This window comes from Zonotrichia albicollis, chromosome 13, assembly GCF_047830755.1.
Source record: "Zonotrichia albicollis isolate bZonAlb1 chromosome 13, bZonAlb1.hap1, whole genome shotgun sequence".
Classification (NCBI taxonomy): domain Eukaryota; kingdom Metazoa; phylum Chordata; class Aves; order Passeriformes; family Passerellidae; genus Zonotrichia; species Zonotrichia albicollis.
The window spans coordinates 22334924-22356806 of record NC_133831.1 but is presented as its reverse complement, the minus strand read 5'-3'; the positions used below and the strand labels follow the sequence as shown (position 1 = coordinate 22356806).

The 21883-nt window shown below is 40.8% G+C and overlaps 2 protein-coding genes across 2 annotated transcripts in view; both read right to left on the bottom strand.

The window, feature by feature from the left end:
* Positions 1-11815: 11815 nt before the first annotated feature.
* The window catches only part of LPCAT2 (lysophosphatidylcholine acyltransferase 2), a 30297-nt gene continuing 20229 nt past the window's right edge, over positions 11816-21883 (bottom strand). The window contains exons 12-14 of the mRNA XM_074551239.1: positions 15492-15590; positions 13681-13822; positions 11816-13410 (exon numbers count right to left, since the gene is read on the bottom strand). Coding sequence (XP_074407340.1) covers positions 13199-13410; positions 13681-13822; positions 15492-15590 — 453 coding nt within the window. The 3' untranslated portion in view covers positions 11816-13198. The remainder of the gene's footprint in view (positions 13411-13680; positions 13823-15491; positions 15591-21883) is intronic.
* CAPNS2 (calpain small subunit 2) lies at positions 15598-21883 on the bottom strand. The gene has a single exon (XM_026794656.2). The coding sequence runs from the start codon at positions 20357-20359 to the stop codon at positions 19595-19597; it is 765 nt and encodes a 254-aa protein (XP_026650457.2). The 5' UTR covers positions 20360-21883; the 3' UTR covers positions 15598-19594.

Genomic DNA, 21883 nt, shown 5'->3' with positions numbered 1-21883 from the left:
GCTCGCAGGCTCCTGGGCTTGAGCCGGGTGTGTTCCCCGTGCCCCCCAGAGCAGGAGCCCCAGGAGCCCTGGGGAGGGCTCGGCTTTCTCCAGTCTGGCTTTGCTGGGCGGCTCAAAGGGAAAATCGCGCTGGGCTCCGAGGCAGGAGGCCTCGCCCGGCTCCTGCGGGGCCGCAGGTGAGAGCAGCGCTCGGTGATCGGCGGCAGGAGCGGCGGACACCGAGTGGCCTTTGGGCTGCCCTGAAGCTCCATCTGCTGGATGAGCTCCCTCAGCCCGGCGGGAGCGGAGCAATCCGGGCCGGGCAGCGGCAGCGCGACCGCGGGGCCCGAGCGGCTCCTGCGGCCGGGCCTGGGCCCTGCTTCCAGCCGGACTGTGCCGAGCTCCGAAAGGGCCGCAGCTCAGTGGTTTCCCGCAGAAATTAGAGACAGCAGCTTTGAAAATGAGGAAGGTCAAACTTCCTTAATGATGCAGCAAATATGCTCATTTAAAGCATGTATTTGAGACCTGTGAATAGCTACAGGTCAGTTCTGCATGCAAAGCCAAGCAATCAAAGTTTAGGAAATGTTGTTAAGATAAAGTTCTAGTTGATCTTTTGCTGTGGCACAAATTAATAGAAGAAGTGATGATATTATAACATATCTCTGCCTGACGTTCCTCTGACAGCCACCCTCTTGCACACCAGACATCTTCTGTCTCTGCCACTTCCGGAACTAAAACTTTTGTGACCCATTAATTGCATGCAGATCTGCTGAAGCTAGTGAGAAATTGGTCTGGTTGTGTCTTGTCCTCTGCAGGGAGGAATCTTTGATGCAAAAGATAGGGGAATGAAAATTCTGAAGCTAGACATACATTAAAAGAATTAGTTGTTTCTTACTTCCTTTCAAACAAGTGAGCTGAGAGGTAACCAGCAGGTAAGCATGAAGTCATCCTTCCTTGCTGTGATTACTTACTTTTCAAGCTGCTCTTAATCAAAGTAATTTTCTTGCATCTCAGCAAACATAACCATAGAAATGTCTAAACATAAAATTATGTAATTAAAAAATATGCTGTTGCTTTGGCCAGCTAAACCTTAAGTTTTTGTTTATGTGCTGAAATAGTGATACCAGAAGATTAAACACCATGAGACATTCTTTGTGAGACATATTCTGAAGGAAAAATGGAATATTCAGACGTATCCTCAACATAGAAAAATATCTCTCACTTTCTGAAGATTTCATGCTGCAATCTCTTGGTGTCCAAGTGTATAACTCCTTGTGGTCAAGGACCAGATTTATCACAGAACAGTTAGTTGTACATCCTCACTCACTAATTCTTCAAAGAAGCTTTTGGATTAATGGCAGGTTGTTGTTAAATATTAGTTTGGGCAAGGATCAACCTTGAGCTTCCAAACACTGCAGAAAGAAGGGCTCTGAGCTGAGGCAGTCTGATGCAAGTGAGTGGAGCCAGACCCAAAACTTTCAGAGGAAGTTGAGAAATGTGGCTTCTCCTGCTTTCTTGTCTTGTTTTTCTTTATCAGAGAGTTAAAAAAAAAAAGAATAAAAGAAGATAGGTGTAGGTACTGCTTGGTTAGGACTGTGTGCTGGCTGCTAAGAGCTGGCTTGTTTATTTAGGCTGGAATAAGAAGGAATAAGTGAGTGTATCTGCTGGACTCTGAGCTCCAGTTAGCACAGGAGCCCTTCCAATAACTTAACAAGTAGGGAGGCAATCATGGTGCAGTTTGAGGCTGGGAGGATGAGTTGTTTGAGAGTGGGAAGCTTTTTCCTACATCTTTTTTTTCCTTCATGAGGGCTGTGCTCTAGGAGACCCTCGGTCAACGTTGGAAGGAAAACTCTACATTGAAGAAATACTGTTTACAGAGTTATTATGTCAGTATATGCTGATTTAGCTAAACTAAAAGAGAAAAAATAAGATAGAACCAAAGGAAGTTGGTGTGGTCAATAACTTCATCAGGGAGAGGGGTACTGAAAGCAAAGCTACCCATCTTTTACAGCATCTAGGTCAGTGATTAGGTTGTTTGCTTTTTTTTGGTACAGAATTGCAGCAGTTGCCTTCAACACTCCCTTTCCTGTGGGTTTCATCCCTGCAGCTCTTGATCTGTGCGTCTGTAAGGAGGCACAAACGGTTTAATGCAGTGACAGCACTTCAGTATTCTCTTTCTCAATCAATTAATAATTAACACTGACCACCAATGACTCTCACATTATTTATCTTGTACTTTTCCTTATTTTCTCTCATCCTCATTCTTTCTTCCCTCTTCTGTGTTGATCTCAGCAAAACTTTGTTGCAGACCCTACAGGGAGAAGGAGAAAATGGGTCAGAGCTGCAGAGGCAGCAGCAGGGCACAGTCTCCTTACTGGAACAAGTCTGAGGCCAGGAACAGAGAAGTGCTGGAAGCTTTGTGCTGTGTTTCTGTGGTATAACAGCACAGCTCTGATGGCACACTAATTCAGTTTTTTATTTTTAGGAACCACTAAAGCAGTACTGATGCTTCCTTAACTGTGCTGGTTCATTATCATACAATGTAATTTTCTGATTCTGGTATACAGTTTGTTGGACCTATTTTCTGGGTTCTGTTTCTTCGCAGATCTACCTGATAATGTGTACCTGCAGCTTCCAAAAATGTACATGAAAAAGTCAGGTTTCTGTGCTGAATAAATTATTATTTGTATTTTGGTGGGGTTTGGCTCCTGTTGTTACAGGCTCTGTAAAATGCCCAAAATAAAGGCTAGTCCAAAACCTAAAAAAATTCAAGTTAAAAAAATAATCATATAAGAACATGTAATAAGCTCACATCAAAATCCCAACCTTTTGGAAGAAATTTGGATGTAAATTGGATTTTGGAAGCTCTGGAGGATTTATAATTAAGAATATCGAATAAAACTCTGGTAGAACCTTGCCATGTCACTGCTGACATTAGCACTAGGCTGCTTTACTGGGATTGATGGTCTTTCTTCTTTCTTGTTTAATAATGTATTTCCTCTTGGAGGAAAACTGGTAGTAAAACTCAGCAAAGCCAACAATGTGTCTCATAAACAAATTCATTTCCTTCTTCAAACATTGTTTCATTCAAGAGCAATATATTCAAAATTCCTTTTAGTGCTGGGTTTTTAATTGGTTCCTTTTGCAGGAATGAAGCAGCAATTCTTTGAATCTTCCTTGAATTTTGCTGAATTTGTTAAAATTTTCTATGTTATCTTTATTGAAGTACAGTAAGGGAAGTATCCTGATAACATAATTAATGTATGATTTTACTTAGAGTTTAGTAGGAAAAACCCACACCTTTGTTTGTAATGGTGAGTATTTGACTGTAATATGTATAAAAAAATCACCTTTAACTTTTCCCTAGAGGGATGCAGTTGAGTTTCAAGGTTGTTTAATGATATCTAAAACAAATAAACAAGGGATACCTTTCCCTGTAGTGAGGAGATCTCATTTCACCTGCTTCTGAGAAAGCCTCCGATTGCTGGTGGTCAGACATTGAGTGAAATAATTATGCAACTACAATTACCATGATTTTAGCATTAATATTGCTGGAAAAGCATTAATATTTCCTGGAAGGCTGTGGTTTAGGTTAGTGATTTGTATTTCCTCTTTTTTTTTGACTGTGTGGGATCTTGAAAAATATTTTTATTCATTCAAAGAGTAGGGAAACAATGTGTGATTGCAGCTGTGTGGCAAGACTGGTGAGTAAAGCTGAGCTGTGGTGTGCCCAGGGCTGATGTGTTCCATTAAAGTTCTACATGAGATGTTCTCTTTTGATGAGTGGATTCAGGGATCAGCAGCCCTTTTGAACCATTTGTCAAATAATGAGAGCCCAAAGATGAGTGTGGTGATGAGCATTGACTAGTTAGGGTAGAAGCAAAATACCGCACGGTGGCAGTGCTCCCTCACCCAGGCCTGGATAAGGAAAGGGTTGAGGAGAAGTTGCCATTGATGGAAAAGAGCCAACACACCCAGAGCCGCCCTGTGAGCCAGCCCTGAGCGTCAGCAGCAAACCCCAGCTCAGAGTGGGACTGTGCCACACAAATGAGATGAGCACAGCTGAGGCTCTGAGCACAGAAGGTGCTCAGGGTTGGTGGCACTGGGTGCAAACCCCTTCCACTGCCCCCACTGCAGGGCTGCCTGGAACCTGCCTGCCTTACTCCTGGGAGCCAGCAGGTCTGTGCTGTGCTGCTCTGCTGTGCCTCTGGTGCCCTGATTACCAGGATGAAAGTTGTTCCTCCACCAGGACTATGAAGGATGCCTGGCTTCTCCTCAGTCTTTGTTTGCCCTAAGAAAGCAATGAGGAGCATGCTGAATTCACCTTCCTTGTGCTTTCTTACCAGTCCTGCGCTTACATCCTCCAGAGAGCTTATTTTCACAATTAAAATGGATTTAATAGGGATTTTCTTCTCTTCTATCACACCATCTTTGTGGCCTGGGCTGTGTTTTCTGAAGAAACAGACTGAAAATGTATTTTATTGATACTTGGTCCTCTGAGCTGAAGGTAGCTTTTGGAACATGGTACATTAGGCACAGGGGCACCTTTGCCCTTTAAACAAAATGATCTTCTGTCTCTGAATACTTCCATACAGCATTTGCCTAGAGATCAAGGTAAATTTTTACCTGAGACACTTCCTCTGAAGTAGCTGCTTCTGAAAAAATAAAGAGCTCTTGAATTTTTAAAATAATTTCCCACTGTCTGAAAGTGGATGGCACCGGTGGGTTACAGGCACCTGTGTAATGACAAACTTCTAAGCCAAAGTAAATATTTTCTTTTGATGGTCTATTACACCAGTAAAGACTACAGCTATGAAGTTCTTTTAACTGAAGACTCCACACCTGTAAGTGCTTTATTCCTTAGATTTTGGGTGACCTGATTGCAAAGTGCCCTTTTTAAGAGAGAAGAGATGCTAACCTTATAATCCTGGCTTTTTTTATAGCTAAGGTTGCATGTGAAACAATTGCCAAGGTGGTTTCTTTACTGCTGTTCTTAATTAGGAAGTGTCACCAAAATAAATTGGGTTCAGTTTTGCAGTATCAGTATCATTTATTATGGAGAGCATGGTTGAGGTGAAATGTGGGTAGACGGCTAACAACATCAGAAATTTATTTTGTATTTTCTCATTTAGGAGATACATTTTTGGGTAGGCCTGATTCAGAATCAGACTGGATTAGCAATTATTTGTCATCTAACAATAGTTTGGGAATTTGCAATTTTCTAAAGAAAGGGGTGAAATACTTAATAATTATTGCACTTATAGAACAAATAACTTCCAGGGAAACATCCAGTGTTTAGGAATGATTCAGCCTTGATGAATGACCCTGCCATATACAGTGATATAGCTGAAGGACACTTCCAGCTGTCTTTATTTCATGTGACCAGTGTGATGTACTCCCAAGGGACTGAAGCCCTTCCTAAGGAGAGAATACTTTGTCCTGGTTGCATCAACAGTCCTGTCTTGGGTACATTGTGACATCCTTTTGTGTGGGGTGTGTTTTGTCACCGGGCTGTATGGGAGATGTGTGCGTAATAAATCCAGTGGAAATAAACAGTGTTTTCCCCCTTGTGAATATGTGACCCATGATTTATTTATCCACCCAGACTTAGACTAATAGCATGTCAAATGCTGCCTGTTTGTCTTCCTGTTGACATATTTCTATCAGCAGTGTCTTCTGTATTATGGATAGTAAAAATATTAGCAGATTTATAAAACAATGGCTTAACGAGAGCAGCTCTTTGATGTAAGCTAGATGGACTCCACTAGGGAAAATAATGAAAAGATTAGATGGAGGGGAGGGGTTTTTTGTCTGCTGTGAAATTGTTCACATTAGGCTGGAAGAAGAGTAAATGGAGACAGACAGGCTCCACCAGAAGGTCAGACACTGACCTGGCTGCTGGGCCAGAGCTTGCTGCTGTACCCCTGTGACTGCACAGAGAGCTGAGATCTCTTGCCCTTGCACCTTGGTGTGCCCTGAGTCATGGTGGGAAGAATCAGGCTTGGTATCACAAAAATGCCTAGAGACAGCAAGCAAGTCAGAGGGAGCTGTAGGGGAGAGGTACAAGTACTTTGATAGATTAAAAGATGCTAAAAGAGTCTAAATGCATCATAATGCTATAACTGTCAAATCTGTTTTATCTGTGCTTTGTGTTGTCTGATGTTGAATTCACCTTCTTGCATCTGAAAAAAATAATTAGTGGGAGTGTTAAAACAAAAAATGTCAAATTGGACTACAGGGTATGAGTGTCCGTAGGTAATTACCGAGTCAGAACTCTTGGTTTGCTATACCAGTGCTCTCCTTTGCAACTTTTGGCAGGATAGTTGCTTTCTCTTTGCTTTGTCTATTTATAAACTGTTAAATAGCCAGGAAAGGTGGAAGCTGTTATGTGCTTTATACAATACTTCAATGGCTGTTTCTTCTGCTTAAGCTGCAAAGTCTATTTTAATAAAATGAATAATAATGAAGAGTATTGTCAAAGGCGTCTCCTAGTACTTGTTGCCCAAAGGGCTGGTTCTCTTTGGTCCCTCAAGTTTCTTTTCTACTAAAAGAGAAGTTTGCACTATACAAGGCATAGACTTTTGCCTTAAGTTTGGTAATACCAAAGGTAGAAAGAATGGCTCCTGCCTGTGTTTATTTCAAAGGTTGTTTTAGGTTTAGTGCAGCTTTGAGTTAATAATAGTTCAAACCTGAACTTAAACCACACAGGTGACAATGACACTGTTTCCATCCCCACTGTGTATATTGACAATATTCTTCTCTGCTTACAAGAGATGGGCTGTTAAGGACATGATTAAATAACATTATGGAATTTGGCATGCTTTCATTTGAAAGGCCAGTGGACAAAATGTAAACATTTGAAATGATTTCTGCTTTGAATGGCTGCTGGAGCTCATGGCTGGTTATCTCCTGTTTCAAAGACTTCCTGCATTGAGGGAAACAGCTTTTCTAAAGCTGCTGCAGCTCTGCTATGACTCCTTCTAGTCTCCTACACTTTTTCCTGTTCATTTCTTTTTTACGTTTTAAGAAAACACTTTGAATTTTCCTGCAATCTTTGATATCAGGAGATATGAGCAGCAACACAGACTTGTGTATCTAATTGTGCACTTGGCCTTATCTTTGTCTGCAAGGCTGATGTTTACCTTTGAAAAGGAAATTATTCCTTTTGAACAATTATATCCTCTAAGCTTTCATCATGTCTCTAATCTGCAGAAGCTTTGCTTCCAGTGCACTGTCAGATGCTTAGTGAAGTTTTAGGAAGATTATGTCCTTAACAAAAGGGAAATAAAGGGGCTTTTTAAAATAGGAAGGCTCTTTTTAACAATAATTTGAGCTGATCAAAATGTTATTGATAAACCTGTCTTTTAAATTCCATAAGGATAAAACCAAGATACTGCAGTAGGCAGGAATGAGCAGCTGTAGGAAGAGAAAAAGGGGACAGCAGTTCTACAGTGGGCAATGCTGCGCTGTTTTTAAAAAGCCAAGCTTTGCACTGGGTGTGCATGCACAGGAGCATTGACTACAAACTACACAAAGTCTTCTTGTCTACTGAGGAATGGTAGGTCTGGAGCTGAAGCTGAGAGCTTCTCTCTCTGGAGAACCTAAATGAAAATAATCAGTAGTTTAGAAAGTGCAACCTGTGAAGAAAAAAGAAAGAGATTTTCCTTTTTGACTTAAGAAAGGATGGGAGAGGCAAGAGTGAAACAGGCATGATGATAAGATCTGGATATAGGTATGTGCACTTATAAATAGTTACTCAGCAGAAAAATAGAAATTAATCAATTCTCCTTGAGCAAGGTGAACACAACAATTCAGCTGCAAAAGTATTCAGGCTAGACCAGAAGAAAAACTTTTCTAATAGCAGAAATTATTGAGCAATGGATTAGATGGGCAAGGCTGTGCACTGTTCCTTTGTGGAGGCCTCTAAAGGCAAGTTTAACCTAGTGAATGCTCACTCCTTCAGATGAATGCTCTTACCTGTGCCCAGTATAGAGCAAAGCAATGCACATGGCAGCTGCAGCTTTAGATGTGAACCTTGCTGGAGCTCTTTTTAACATATAATTTTCAGTCTTGAAAGGAAAATTTATAACTGACTATTTTCTGGAATAAAAATGGTAATAAAAGTTAACAGATGAAAGAAGTTAATATTGATTTATTATCAGCATGGTAAAGCATGTAATAGCATGAAAACCAAGAAAAATAATGAAATGAGAATAGGGGAGGGGCTTATATTTACTTTCAACCTGTTGCAGCAAGAAGGGGCTTTAAAAGTAGTGCACAGCCAAGGTAATGAAGTATTTTCTATTATAACATTGTCATGTGTCTCTGAAGTCTCACCAGTCAAGATGTAGTTGTTACAGAAACTAAGAGGATGGCATAATAAATAAAATTTAATCAGTTGTGGTATTGTGTTCCTTGATGATGGTGATGCAGTCTCAGCATCCTTACAATAACTGGCCATGGAAAGCTTTCCTGTTTTCTGATTATGAGCTTGTTTTCTGCTTTTGGTGAGTACAAAGCACATGGTTGATACCTACAGGATTAAACATTCACTGAAGTGCTTAGCAGAAGCTGGGTCCTTAAATGACCCTCTTGTATTTCCTTTGTCATGGCACTAAACCTGCTGTGCTTCTTGAACTTTATCTGAGTAAGTGCTGCATACTGTATTTATATCAGACGCATTTTATTGTTTGCATTTTGGCTTTATGAAATGTCAGAATTAATCTTATACTAATGAAATGTTCAAATTTCATCTCAGCTATGAACATAGCTGCTAATCCTATAAGATGTTTACTTTCTGCCTCTCTGGCTATGTATAGTAACAGAGAGTCTGCAAACTTAAGCACTGCTGACAAACGTCTCCCTACTGCTAGTCAGTCCAATAAATGTTATTTCATTGAGCAAAGATTTAAAATTAATTAATTCAATGTCATTAAAATCCCTTGCAACCTTTGACAAGTTTGCTCTTACGGCAGACCAGTAAAAGTAGCTACCTGAATACTGCATGTGCCCCTGAACCCTACCAGATTTAGTAATTTCTATGTTTTAATATTAAAATTTAACTTTAATCATTTTAGAATAGAACTTCTTATGGTGGTAGCTATGTTTGAGGTGGAAATGTGGAGGGAGAAAGTGGAGAGAAAGGTAGGCTGTTTCAAGAAACAGAAGGGGAAAAGGTAAGCCAAAGGGCACTGACCAGAGTCCAACCTTCCAGCAAATCACACAGAGTGTAGCTACCAACCTCCCAAGCCTTTCCTTAGAATTTCTCCTGTGGCATTCCCAAAGTGAGGGTTGTGTAATTCTCAGCATGAAATCTCAGGCTGCATTCCTGACTGAAGGCTGTGGTCAAACAGTTCACAGCACTGTCCAGTGTGGGTGTGTTTGTATATGTAGGGACATTTTTTACATATGTAGGGACATTTTTACATACAAGCTTCAGGCCCTGATTTTTCACACCCAGAGGCTCTGAGTAGCTCTTGGCACCTATGCAAGAGGAGCCTGCTCAGGCAGAATGGTGTATTTATTTGCACTGGCATGGTGCCTGAGGAATTACCCAGGAACAGGGCCCTGCTGGGCTGACCACCATAGAAGCAAGGTCTTGAAAAATGGTTCTCAGACTTGTGATACCCAGGGGATACTTGTTTGAGATGGAATTGCAAGGGAGATGGCAGATGTGGCCAAGCAGCCCTTACTCAGTGCAACTCTTCCATGAATGGTCAATAGAGCTGTCACACAACACAGCCCTTGGCTGCACTCCTGGGGCTCTGGTCCTGCTGGGGTCTCAAGAAGGGAAGAATGGGCAGAGCACACAGCTGCTGTGCAGCTTACCCTGTAAACCATTCAGGAATTACAGAACTTTGCCTCCTCTGCATCCCCATGGAGCAAGCTGATGAGGAAGTGGATGCAACAGGAATATTGTGGAATGTGATTTGGCACCTCACTTGTTCTGATGCAGATGAGCACAAGAGTTCAGGAGCAGCAGTCACAGATGGTTTGGTGCCTGATTGGTGCTGCCCAGTTATTGACTGTGAGGAGAGCCATTTTCAGATGCTTTCCATCCAAGTGTTACTACTCCTCATAGTTCTGATGGATAGCAGCCTGCCAGGAATTATGTCATTTTGTCATTTAGTGCCAGATCTTATAGAGGTATAACCTGACCTGAAACCTGGATGTGTCATATCTGTTTCCACTTATTTAGGCAGTAACACTGATGTAGCAAAGGAAGTACAAACAGTTTTAATTTTCTTGGATTGAAAGATCTTTGTCTCAGAAATCAACCTCTCATGTGGCCAGTGGACACTCAATTTTTTGTTGTTCCAGGATGTAAAAGAAGGTTCACTTTTCTATGTGACCCACTATTGCCCTTCATGTGTTCACAAACAAGAGCCTAGATTTAAAAATGTAAATGAGATTTATTCGTAGTGTACATAGTTATCAAACCTCACGAATAACAGCATCCCATGAGCCTGAATTCTTGTGAATAAGTTGTGTTTCCCTCTTGTAATAAACTTGTCCTTGTTTGATTCTTGCTGGTGTTAAGATTGCTGGAGTTTCTGCACACTTTACAGTGTCTTATTTTTGTATCCATGAAGAACTTATCATCAAATCCACGTCAAAGCAAGACAGAGAGGTCCTGACTCAATAAATGATGTTTTCTATGGTGCCATGGGGCCAAATATCCTTTCTGCAGTGCAGGACTCTCAATGATCCTAAAGCAGCCTGTAGACTTATGAATTTACACCTCGGGAAGTCAGAGGCAGAAAGGTGTCATCCCTCAATGCCTGACAGAGAGCCATTTTCTGTTTAGTATTTTTAACCTTCTCCTTCTGTTTAGTTCCTGCTCTACCACTTAATGTAATGCCTGTTTATTGCAGACTGCTTTTAGTTTGGTCCTTTTAAAAGCTCCCTGAGGCACGATGATGCCTAGAAATTAATGCATTCCCTTCCCGCACGCCCAGCAGATGTGTGTATATTGAGTTAGTGTCTCTAGTGTTTAGCTAATTTCTCTTCAGAGCATGGTTGAATCACTGCTACATACCAAACCCATTTGTGGCCTTTCCTCTAACTACAGGGATAGGTAGATTTATATACATAATTTTTTCAGCTGTAAGTGCAAAAGGCTTATGTGACTTGCAGATTTTCATAAAATCTCCAAACTTGCTGTGCTATTGGACAGCACAGCTCCTGGTGCTGAATGTGGCTGGATTCAGCAGGAGGATGTGCAGGGAAGCCTTTGCATCACAAGACCCTGAAGTGCTTTCTTTTGTCATCTTTGCCCACACATCTTTTCCTTACTGGTTGGAACAGAAGTTATGTTTGAAGAGTTTAGTGCTGGTTGAAAAGCTGAGAATTAGGTTAACATGCTAGGTAAAAGCATCCTTGCTAAGAATTAACATGAATTCCAGTTAACTGTATTCCTGTCTCTCCTCTAACTGGGAGAAAATACTCTCCTAATGTTCACAATACTCAAAGACATGATTGTTACATCTCAGCTGTGGTTGAGGTCACTCATTTTACATGTAAATGGTGACACCTTATTTTCAATAAAAATGGCTCTCTCTCTCTCCATGGACTTGCACACCTTTATATCATAATCCCTCTTGTCAAGGTAATCACCAGAAGCAAATCTTTGGAAGAGTATTGGTCCTGTCCTGCTCTTCCACTCCTACCATAAAGCAAAGTGCCACCATCCAAAGAACTGAAAATGCCAATTTCAGGTTGCACTGAGTTTACCAAGGTAAGACATCTTAAGCATAATTTCCTGGAAACTCCCCCCAGCCCCTTATGGTAGACAAAGTACCCTTCCCACTGTACTAAAGAGACTCAGATATTCAAGTAAAGTCTTTTAAAAATATAGATTTATTTTAAGCACATGAAACATCAGGAGAGGCACAATTATAAACAGAGAAAGTAAAACATTGCAATGAACTTGTGGCCAGACTGCAAGCAATAACTTAAGAGGCAGAGTTCATATATGAAAACCTGCTGAAAGTTGGTTATTATTGGTACTAGACAGTCTAGGCTTTGCTCATCTCAGTTATAATTTGAAAATATCTTCTCATTTCATCCCTTCTAAGTTTTTATTGAGAAGTATTTGCCTAAATAGCTATATATTTTAAATACTGCATAAAGTGCATTCAGATAAAGGATGGAAAAAGAAAAAGGCCCAATTTCCAGTGCACTAGAGAGGACGGAGGCAAAATATATTCAAATAATTGACTAGAAAGAGCTTGGTTTTGAACCAAGCCCCAAGAACACTGAGTAATGGCAGTAATGCAAATACGGTTTTTACGAGACAGCTTTAGATAGATCCTAAGTACTAGAACTATGGTTGGAGAGCATATTTGCCTTTTGAGCTTTGCAGAACAAGGTCACATTCCTCTGTTGATAATTGCAAGAATAAAAAAATATGCTGAAGTTTGAAATGCTCCTCCCAATGTGATCCTGAACAGTTGTTACTGTAAACAACATGGTATTTATTTTGAAATAGTCAATTAATTCTTAGGTCTTACTGTCTGCATTTTCCTCTAGACTGTTAAGCTGCTATCTTGGAATTCCAATTTGTTTTCTGTTGTTAGAAGTGCAGCCATTTCCATCTGGCACCAGCCTTTAGGCCTAAAGTGGTTTTTGTTAACATCAGTGAACCAGCATGACTTGTTCAGAAGCTTAGGCTTTCTGGTCCCTAAGTAGTTAAGGGCAGACCAAGGACAGCCAAAAAACAAAATCTTAAATTCTCAGCTTCCCGTTACTCATTTGTGTGTTTCAGAAACTTGAGAATAGCTAAGTGGTATTGCAAATTATAACAGTCCAGCAGAATTTTTTTCCCTTAAGTGATGTTGGGGATGTCGAGGAATTGAGCAGCACCAAAAATATCACTTGTTTTGAGACAAGTGGACTCCTCAGTCTCCGTTCTGAGAGGTCACTGCAGTGCTGGAGCCTCGTACCCCTCGTAGCACACCTGTTACTTCTGTGGAAGCATGAACTTGGAAGACACTGAACAACATTCCCAGTACTGTGATACTGACATTAAGGATTGAACAGTGGTTTTTCCCTTACAATCAAACAGGAATAACTCCTTCTGATATGAAAACAAACAAACAAAAAAAAGCCAAACTTTTTTTAAGTTGTAACTTCCATCTCTACTTTACATCAGTTGTGCTTATGAACAGCTGGGGGAAAAAATTCTGTAGAATTCAAGAGCTGAGTTATTTAACTCTTCTCAGTCATCCTTTTTGTCAGAGGTAGTTGAGCTATCTTCACCGCCTTCTGGACAGACTTTATTTCTCGCAAGTGGTGTTGTTTCTGAGATCAGGGCTTGTGGCTCAGTGTTATGCTCCTCAAACATACCTAACTGGTGTCTCTGTAGATCTATGTATGTAGTAAACAATGAAGCATATTCTGGATGCTTGAGTGCAAAGTTCTTGAACTCCTCTGAAAAACATTAAAAAACACAGATATTATAGTGCAGCAATAGAAACAAAGAAAATTTCAATGCCTGCTTCTTTTACTGAAGCTGATCTCAAGTTAGTTCCCTCTAAGAAAACACAGGAATATGACACAGAGTATCTAAGTCTGTGCTTCAACAGTTCTTCCCAGAAACAAGGTATGAGAACCATCAGGGAATTTGAGGGAATCAAAAAAGGAAACCCCCTGTCAATATGACTGTGAGAGAATTCTTTCTAACAAAAGGATGTAACTTACCATAGGAGACCTTCCCAGTTTCATCTGCATCTATTTCTTTAAAGAGTGCAGAAACATCAAGGTCAGGCAGCCTCAGTGCTGACTGAATGATACAAGCAAATTCACCTTCTGTTATAGTGCCATCCTCATCCAAGTCAAAGAGCTGGAAGAGACAAAATGTGTAGAAATACTTTGGCATCACTTTCCCTATGAACCCTCTGTGCACATTAGCCACTCATCATGCCCTTCTAGCACTCAGCAGCTCTGTGAACAATGCCTGGGATTTGAAGAGTCTGGAATAAGACTAAGCAGACACTTTGCAGAGCAATGTCCACGCTATAGCTGGGAATAGAGCATTCTGCCTAAACAAACAAAGAAAACTCACAGCATTGGTTCACTGATAAAACATAAACAAAGATATATGTTTATTGCCACCATGAGCTATGCTAAGAATCTACTGGATTCAGCCAGTCTATACTGGAACATCTTCAGTTTTAGTCACCATTTCTGTTAGGTTATAGCACATCTGCTGTCAGATTAAACTTGCTATCATAGTTCATGCTCTGACATACCTAAATTTTAGTGTATGTGATTGATCACTCACTAAGGAATTAATTGTAATTAACAAGGAGTTTTGGTTCCTGGAATGCAGGCAGTTGATGTACACTGATCATCCCATCCTGCCCAGTGCAGTGACAGTAACCATCTGCTGTGAATCACCCTTGGAGAAATACAAGGCATGGATGGCTGTAATTCTTAAATACTTGCTACAGGCAAACTTTGCCATTGTGAAAGAGAAGACATTTAGTGGCACAGAAAACAAGTAGCAAAAGGAACCCACAGTTCCATTTTAGACTGAAGCAGGCTTTTACCAGCTAAAGGAGTTGTTTTGTGCTGAAACTGGAAACTAAAACAAATTACTGATTTTATAATCAGCACACCTGTTAACATGCTGAACAGTATAGTATAGGAAACAACACAATGGAACAGCAACAATAGCTGGTAGGCTTGCTTCTTCATTGGAATCTGTACTGATAAAACGTCCCCAAAAATTAACAAATGGCCTTGAAAAGCTCTGGTGCTTATCTGAAAAGAAGCCAGTGGATATAATGGATTGCCAAAAAATCTCTGGTACTTCCCAAGTATGCATCAGTACTAGTAAGCATCCAGCTTACAATGAACATGAGTGGTATCTCAATATGTTGTTCAATACAGTTCATAAAACCAGATTAATGGGTAAAACAACTGGATCTGTGTCAGAGCTACTAAAAAAAGAGCCAAGGATTCACAACATGGGCATGCCTGGTCATGTATTGTCTGCATGTACCTGAGATGTGAAAAGAGCTACTCTCCTTTACTGCCTGTACCAGCAGGGCACCAGAGGACAAGCCAGCAGCTCTTAGATGCAGCCCAGTTTTCAATGTGCCAGTCCTGAACAGCCCTTGATTATTTTTATTCCTCCTCTTTGTTAAGAACAATGACTCTAGTGAAGCTTGACCCACAAGAGGGTATTACTCCATCTATTGTGACATTGAAGAATCACAGCAGAAAAAAACCTCAGGCAAAAAAACCTACAAGTGCTGCTGAATCATTTTTGGAGTTAGCCTGCCAAGTTACATATTCATTAGTGCCTTTAGATGGCTTTTGAAACTCTTCTCTATGATGCCTGCAATTCTTCCCCTCCCTTTCACACTCTAAATGTCAATTGGTTTAAGAGAATTACTCACATTTGCATAACAGATTGAAGCTATAAACTTATGATTTGAAAGCTAACAGACTTAGAGTCAGTGTTGATTTGTCAGGTTTGTAGATTTACACTAAATTGAACTTACCTGAAATGCCATCTGAATAGTCTCCTCTGTGTTGGCTGGGTTACAGAGGATAGACAAACCAATCACATACTCTCTGAAGTCAATGGTGCCATCTCCATTCTGTAACCAAACATGCATGGCAGCAGTTAGAGTTAATACTGCAAATCACTTTAAAAGCTCTTCTGTGAATCAAACGCAACATATGCACTAAGACAGTTTACAATACTTGAGGGTTTTTGTTCTTCCTGGGTAAAAACCTAAGAGCTCACTAAATCTGTAATACTAAGGCTGGAGTAGCAACATACATGTTTTCAGTATCTACAAACTGGGTATAGATTTCTATTTTATGAACAAACAAAACGCAAACAAAAAAGATTTAAAACAACTTAAAGTTTGTCTTTAGTACATGGCCTTCAGGAAGGCTCTAAGAATAACTGGAATCCATGTGTTTGAGGTAACTGTACCAGTGCATGCAGCACTGGCACTGGCTGAAGTTCAGAGACCAATGCAAGACAAAGCAGAATCAACAGGCTGAGAGTGACGCTGTTGTTTTGAGTTTGAACCTTCAGCAATAAAATATATGTCAGTGAAAGGACACCCAGATCTCCCTGGTTTATCTTAAGCTTTCCTCTGAAGCCTGTGCACTGCCCTACATGCTATTTGGAAGCCAATGCACTGTCCTACCTTTTAAGCCAGAAAGGCAAGGAATTCATTGGAACAGCCTCTGTAATAATTCCAGTTTTGATCTGAACAAACATTTCAATGTGCTAACTACAAAGTTACATCAACAAAACATTTGAAGCTTGCTTTGATGGGATTTGTGATTAATTCTGTGTAAGCTGCATTACATTTGCAGACAGGGAGAATGGCAGATGCCTGATGAAATCCATGCTTATGTCAGTAGTGTTTCTGTCACCACACTGGAAGTTTCTTGAGTGTTTTGGGAAACATCTGTCTGGGCAAAGGCCACCTGCAAAACTTACATGGTGGGACACAGAGCAGATTATGACAGCGTAACAGAGATGACAAGTAGACAAGAAGACATTGTTTTGAATATTCACAATAAGGGCATTCATCAAAAATGTTTTAAAAGCAAACTGAAGTGTTAAGCAGAGTTCCCTTTGCGGATAATATGTTTTGCATTTCAACAAGAAAAACATTTTCTCAAGAAGTGGAGTCCCTATGTTTGAGAACAACACAAAACTTTTCCAGCCAAGTGAGTGAGGGGTGGTCAGCTGGGTAAATTTGCAGCAAAGAGCCAGACCAGGATTCTATTTCTGGCTCTCCTACCAACTTCTAATGTCCACTTGAGCATACCAACCTTAACCTTTCTGCTCTTGGTTTTCTGCTGCTGAACAGTGCAGACTGCCAGGGGAGATACTAAGGCTGCCCTGTAGACTGCTTGAAAATTTTGGGTGCTATGAAACAGATATGAACTTTTAAGTTACTTTCATAGGTGTCTAAGGGTTATAACTTTTGACAGTTTTTAATCATTAGAAAAGGACAATGTTATCCCATACGCGTTGTTTTATTTACAAATCTCTCTTTGGGTGCAGAGTTTGACTTTCAGTATTTTCTTCACACTGTAGTTCTCAGAGGTAGCAGATCTAAATTTAAAGTGTAACATTACAAACATAAAGTCTTAAAACAACTGAAGCAACAGTACAGATAATAACTGTTCAACGTTCCACAGAATATTATTTTTTGATAGTTTTGCAGACTGTATTCCTAACAAAGGATTGTTTGATGTGATTAGAATATTTTTAAAATTTATTTTCAAAGCTAAGAATATGTATCACAGTAAAAGAATTAGGAAGTAAACTTTAAAATAATTTAATAACAAACAACTTCTGAAAGAAGTTAACACAGCTGTGGCTGCACATGGAAATATGACACAAAAAAAGACAAAATAAAGGTCATATTACTTTCATTAGAATGTGAAAACTCAGTAATCAAAACTGAGTGCAATCTGATAGACAGAACTCCAGCCATTTTAGTAGGAAATAGAGTTACTATCCTTGCAAGTTCATGTTGTGACTAGTTCTACTAAACTCTGGGATGCTGGCTAACTTCCAAATGCTCTGGCATTCTGGTTAAGGAGAAATGATGGGGTTGCTGCCTGGGAAAAGAAATGGAAGTTAAACTGAAAATACAGGAAAACTTTAGGTGCTTGTGTAACATCATTGCAAAAAGCACTTGCAATTGTCTTTCTATGCATATCTGTGTTTGCAGCCTATGTACGTACCCAAGAATATTTTAAGGAAAAAATGTGTGAACTAAGCTCCAGTTCTCTACATGGTAAAGTAGAACATCAGAATTTGGGTATTTGTAGTTATGCTACACAAAGGAATCAAAGCATAATGTAACCTTCAGAACTCCTGTTTTCTCTAAGGAAGCCAGCTTTCTGCTGCTATTTTCCCTATAGCATGCTGTGGTAACTGGGGTTTTGTTGTTGGTTTTTTATATAACATAGTAAATCTTAGATTTTGGAAAACAAGAAAGTTGCACTGTCATAAGCATTCTCCATTTAGATTTGCACAGGGACTGCAAGCCAGATGCAGTATAAAGCTTAAAGTACTACTGCATCAATGCTTTAGAGGAGGGTATCACACTTTACCTCCTGCTCACTTTTCTACTACTCAGAGCCCAAATGGCACTTCATGGCACAATGGATAACTGAGTGCTTTTCCACTGAAGAACTGGGAGGAAGCTGAATGCCATTAGGAAGGAACTAGCCTCTTTTCTCTGGGATAGTAAGAATATTTTTCTGTTTGCTATTAAACAAAGCGCAGGAGGAAAAAAGTCTGGGCACAAATTTTAAGTTAGTTTCAAGTGAAAGGTTTCCGCAAGTATACCAGGGAGGATATCTCAACAATTTGAAAAACACTATTTGCCAAGTGCAAGATTTAGAAATCAAACCTATGGAAACTTACAGACCAAATCAAACCAAAGCACAGCACCCCATTAATGTGTAGATTGGCCTGCAGGTATTGTGTGGTATTTCTCAATGAGTCACTGCTGTGTCCCTGGGGAAAGGCAGGGGCATTTGAGAGAGGCTCTCTCTCACATCTGGAGACTGCCTCTAGTGCCAGGCTGCTGATTTAACTCCTCTTTTCACATTCCAGCCAGCTCGCACACACCCAAGACAATTTTCGTTTAAAGCAGCAGAGCCTTGCCAAGAAATCCGCCTTGTGCAAGAGCTGTTTCGATCAACAATGTAATTCTTAATTCAAAGAAATGCACTTTTGACAGTTCATGTTATTCCTTTTATTTTTTTACTCAGAAGTTTTCATCTTAGCCAAAACTGCATAACTACCTTGAGTGGGATGCTGCACTCTGATGAAATTTCACTCAGATAGCCAAAGGTTGACTTTGGCTCTCTCTCTGCTATGTGACTGCATAATAATTTCAAGTTTCTCTAAATATAAATGTAGTATTTTAAGTTGTTTGCTTTATAACTATGTTTAGGCTTGAAGGAAAGAGAGAAAAGACTAGTTCATGGAACTGTAGGAAGGAGATCATTGCAGAGGTAGCCTCATTTAAGTCTTCAATTTTGTCCTGGCCACCAGATAGAACTGACAGTAAAAGTGAGGTTTTGCTTCAGCAATCAAGCATGAAAAAGCAGAAGTAGAAAGGAAATTGAATGATTATGTAAGTTCACTGATCATTACAGTTATTGCAACTCTAATGTTGTTCCCCTTGTTAGAAATAACTGCACAAGACTCTACGAGTGACTGCCTTCAGGCAAACAGCATTTATTCCAGCTTAGTGACTGCTGACAAACCAGAACAGCAACATCAACACCAACACCAAACTTGGGATCTTTTTTATGTAATAGTTGTACAAGCCACTTTACATGAAACAGTAACTAAGCTTTGATCTTTCTAATATATTCCCTAACCTTAAAGTTTAGAATTTTCTTAATTTTTGCAACTGCCCAAACAACCTACAGAAACCCCTCAGAAAAGCAGACTAGTGCATGCACAAGAGGAATCACTACACTTGAGGCTGAGCCATCTACTGCTACATCTGCCTTAGAAAGACTAAAGGCAAAGCCCACAGCAGTGTAGCAGAGGAGTGCAGCCCTCCAGGTGGATCTTCCACACAAAGCCTCTTCTTTGCCTTCACGAATACATGGTCAGCTGCAGCCAGTCTTCAATGGTCACTCTGACATGGCCACTTCCATCCTGGTCCAGGGACTTGAAGGCCCTGAACATGCTGTCCAGGCGCACCAGGCAGCTGATGAAGCTGTTGAAGTCCATGCTGCCGTCCTCGGCGGCGTACCTGCGCACGATCACCCGGCACAGCTGCTCGTTCAGCTGGAACCCCGCCGCCCTCAAGGCGCTGGGCAGCTGGGCGCTCCCAACGGTGCCCGACTGATCAGTGTCGTACTGCTTGTACACTCCTTGCCACTTCTTGACGTTGTTCCACAGGTACTTGAACTCCTCAAAGCCCAGCTTGCCGCTCGTGTCGCTGTCCATGACGGCGACCATGCTGCGGCAGGTGTCCAAGCTGAAGCCATCTGCCTTCAGGTCTTGGTGTCTGGAGAGGACTTTGTTCAGGATGTCTCTTAGCTCGGTGGCACACACTTCCATATCATCTCCAGCCAGCTGGGCAAACAGGCGACGAAATTGTCTGATCTCATCACTCTCCTGAGCTTCCAAATTTGTAAAATGATTGCGAGGAGGTGGAGGTGGCTCTGGGTTATACTGAGCTGCCGCTTCACTTATAAGGTTGACGAGACCTCCAACAAGTCCTCCAATATTCCCTGCACCTCCACCTCCTGTCAGGAGCCCTCCAAGGCCACGTACAAGGTTTCCTCCACGACTCTTACCACTTCCTCCACTTCCTCCACTTCCTCCACTCAGCAAAGCTTTAGCAAGGAACATCGTGAAGATTTTCTGAAGTGACTTACTCAGAGATCCAGTGTTCTGTAGCTCTCTGAAGCTGTTTTGTGTCTGACTTGGGCGTGGGTAAAACACAGCTTATCTGCATGCTTAGACTTCACCATGTCTGTGCATGTTTTTGGCTCCCAGTTACGTCTCACTAGTTTCTGTCAGGTGTAGATACGCCCCTACTTCTTTTCTTCTTTGCATTGTTATGTTTATGTGATTTGAGGAAGGAACCATTTTAGAGAGAAACATAATGAGGTTGAAACCCACAAAGCAGATGTCTCAGAATCCTTGTGCTCATACCTGAAGCAATTTGAAACCAGCCCTGTTAGATGAGCATGACTGTTCCTCAGTTGTGCTGATCTCCTTAAAGGCGAACGCAGCCTTCCACTTCTTTGTTTTCACAATCTTTTAGTCCCTCAAAATTTTAGTGAATTGAGCATTCCTTTACTAGTTCTAGTCACTGATGTTGCAGCATATAAAGAAAGTGAAAGGAGTATGATTGCCCTTAATTACTCTGGTTGCCACTGCACATTTCTGATGTAGGTACTGTGCTTCAGGACTCAGACTACACGCCTCAGGAGCCAATGGTCCAAGATGGGGAGGCAGGAATGACAAAAGGATGAGTACCTAGCTCTGCTAGTGCTTCAAGGCATTCAGCAGGTCAGGAAATACATTTCACTCCTTCCTATTTTAGATCTTGTAAAAGCTTTTGATGTGGAAAGATCCCGAAACAGTTTTATGGAGCATGTACCATGGCCTCCCAAGGACAGGTGTACTGCTAAGGCAAACTGATCAGGAAGAGTGATGGTCAGCTGGGAAAGCTCTTATGGTAACAGAAAAGCTCCAGTCCACAGGCACCTAAAGGACTAGAGGCTATGTGCACTGCAGCACAAGTGGAGGCCTAGAAGTAAGATTAATTCTATCTCTGCTCTAGTCACTGATGCTTCTGGTATAGAGAGAAATGCAGCCATTTCTGTCATCCTCAGAGAGAAGAAGAAAACTGGAGAGATTAGCACTGACCAGGGGTAAAGCCTAAATGATCATGTTAACACACAGCCCCCTTTACTGATGAGAGAAGCAAGAGGAGTCCCTGTACGGTCTAACAGCACCATTCACAAGCACAGCAGGAACACTGCAGTGCTCCAGTGAACACTCCAGTCAGCTTCACTCTGCCTTAAATTATCTAATTAATTACAACAGCTAACTAAGCTATCAAAATGTACATAAGATCAAAATCTGCAGTTGGCCAAAGAAAATATTCAGCTGTTACCAGCATGAAGATTATTATCTGATACTGGTGCAGCAACTTGGCCTGAGGGATGGCTGCCATCTCACAAGGCAGAAATTAATGAAAACTATTGTCTCCACTGAAACTTATGAAAAAAAACTGTAAGAGTCACCCACCTTGCTTACAGAAACTGTTAACCAAGAAGCATTTACTAAGCTGGACATAATGAATTATAATAAATATAGTTTTGGTATGTGATGTCTAACAAAATATTGTCAACAAATCAGTTA

Excerpts from the sequence above, each read along its gene's own strand:
- CAPNS2 (XM_026794656.2), bottom strand. The coding sequence starts at position 20,359 with ATGTTCCTTGCTAAAGCTTTGCTGAGTGGAGGAAGTGGAGGAAGTGGA.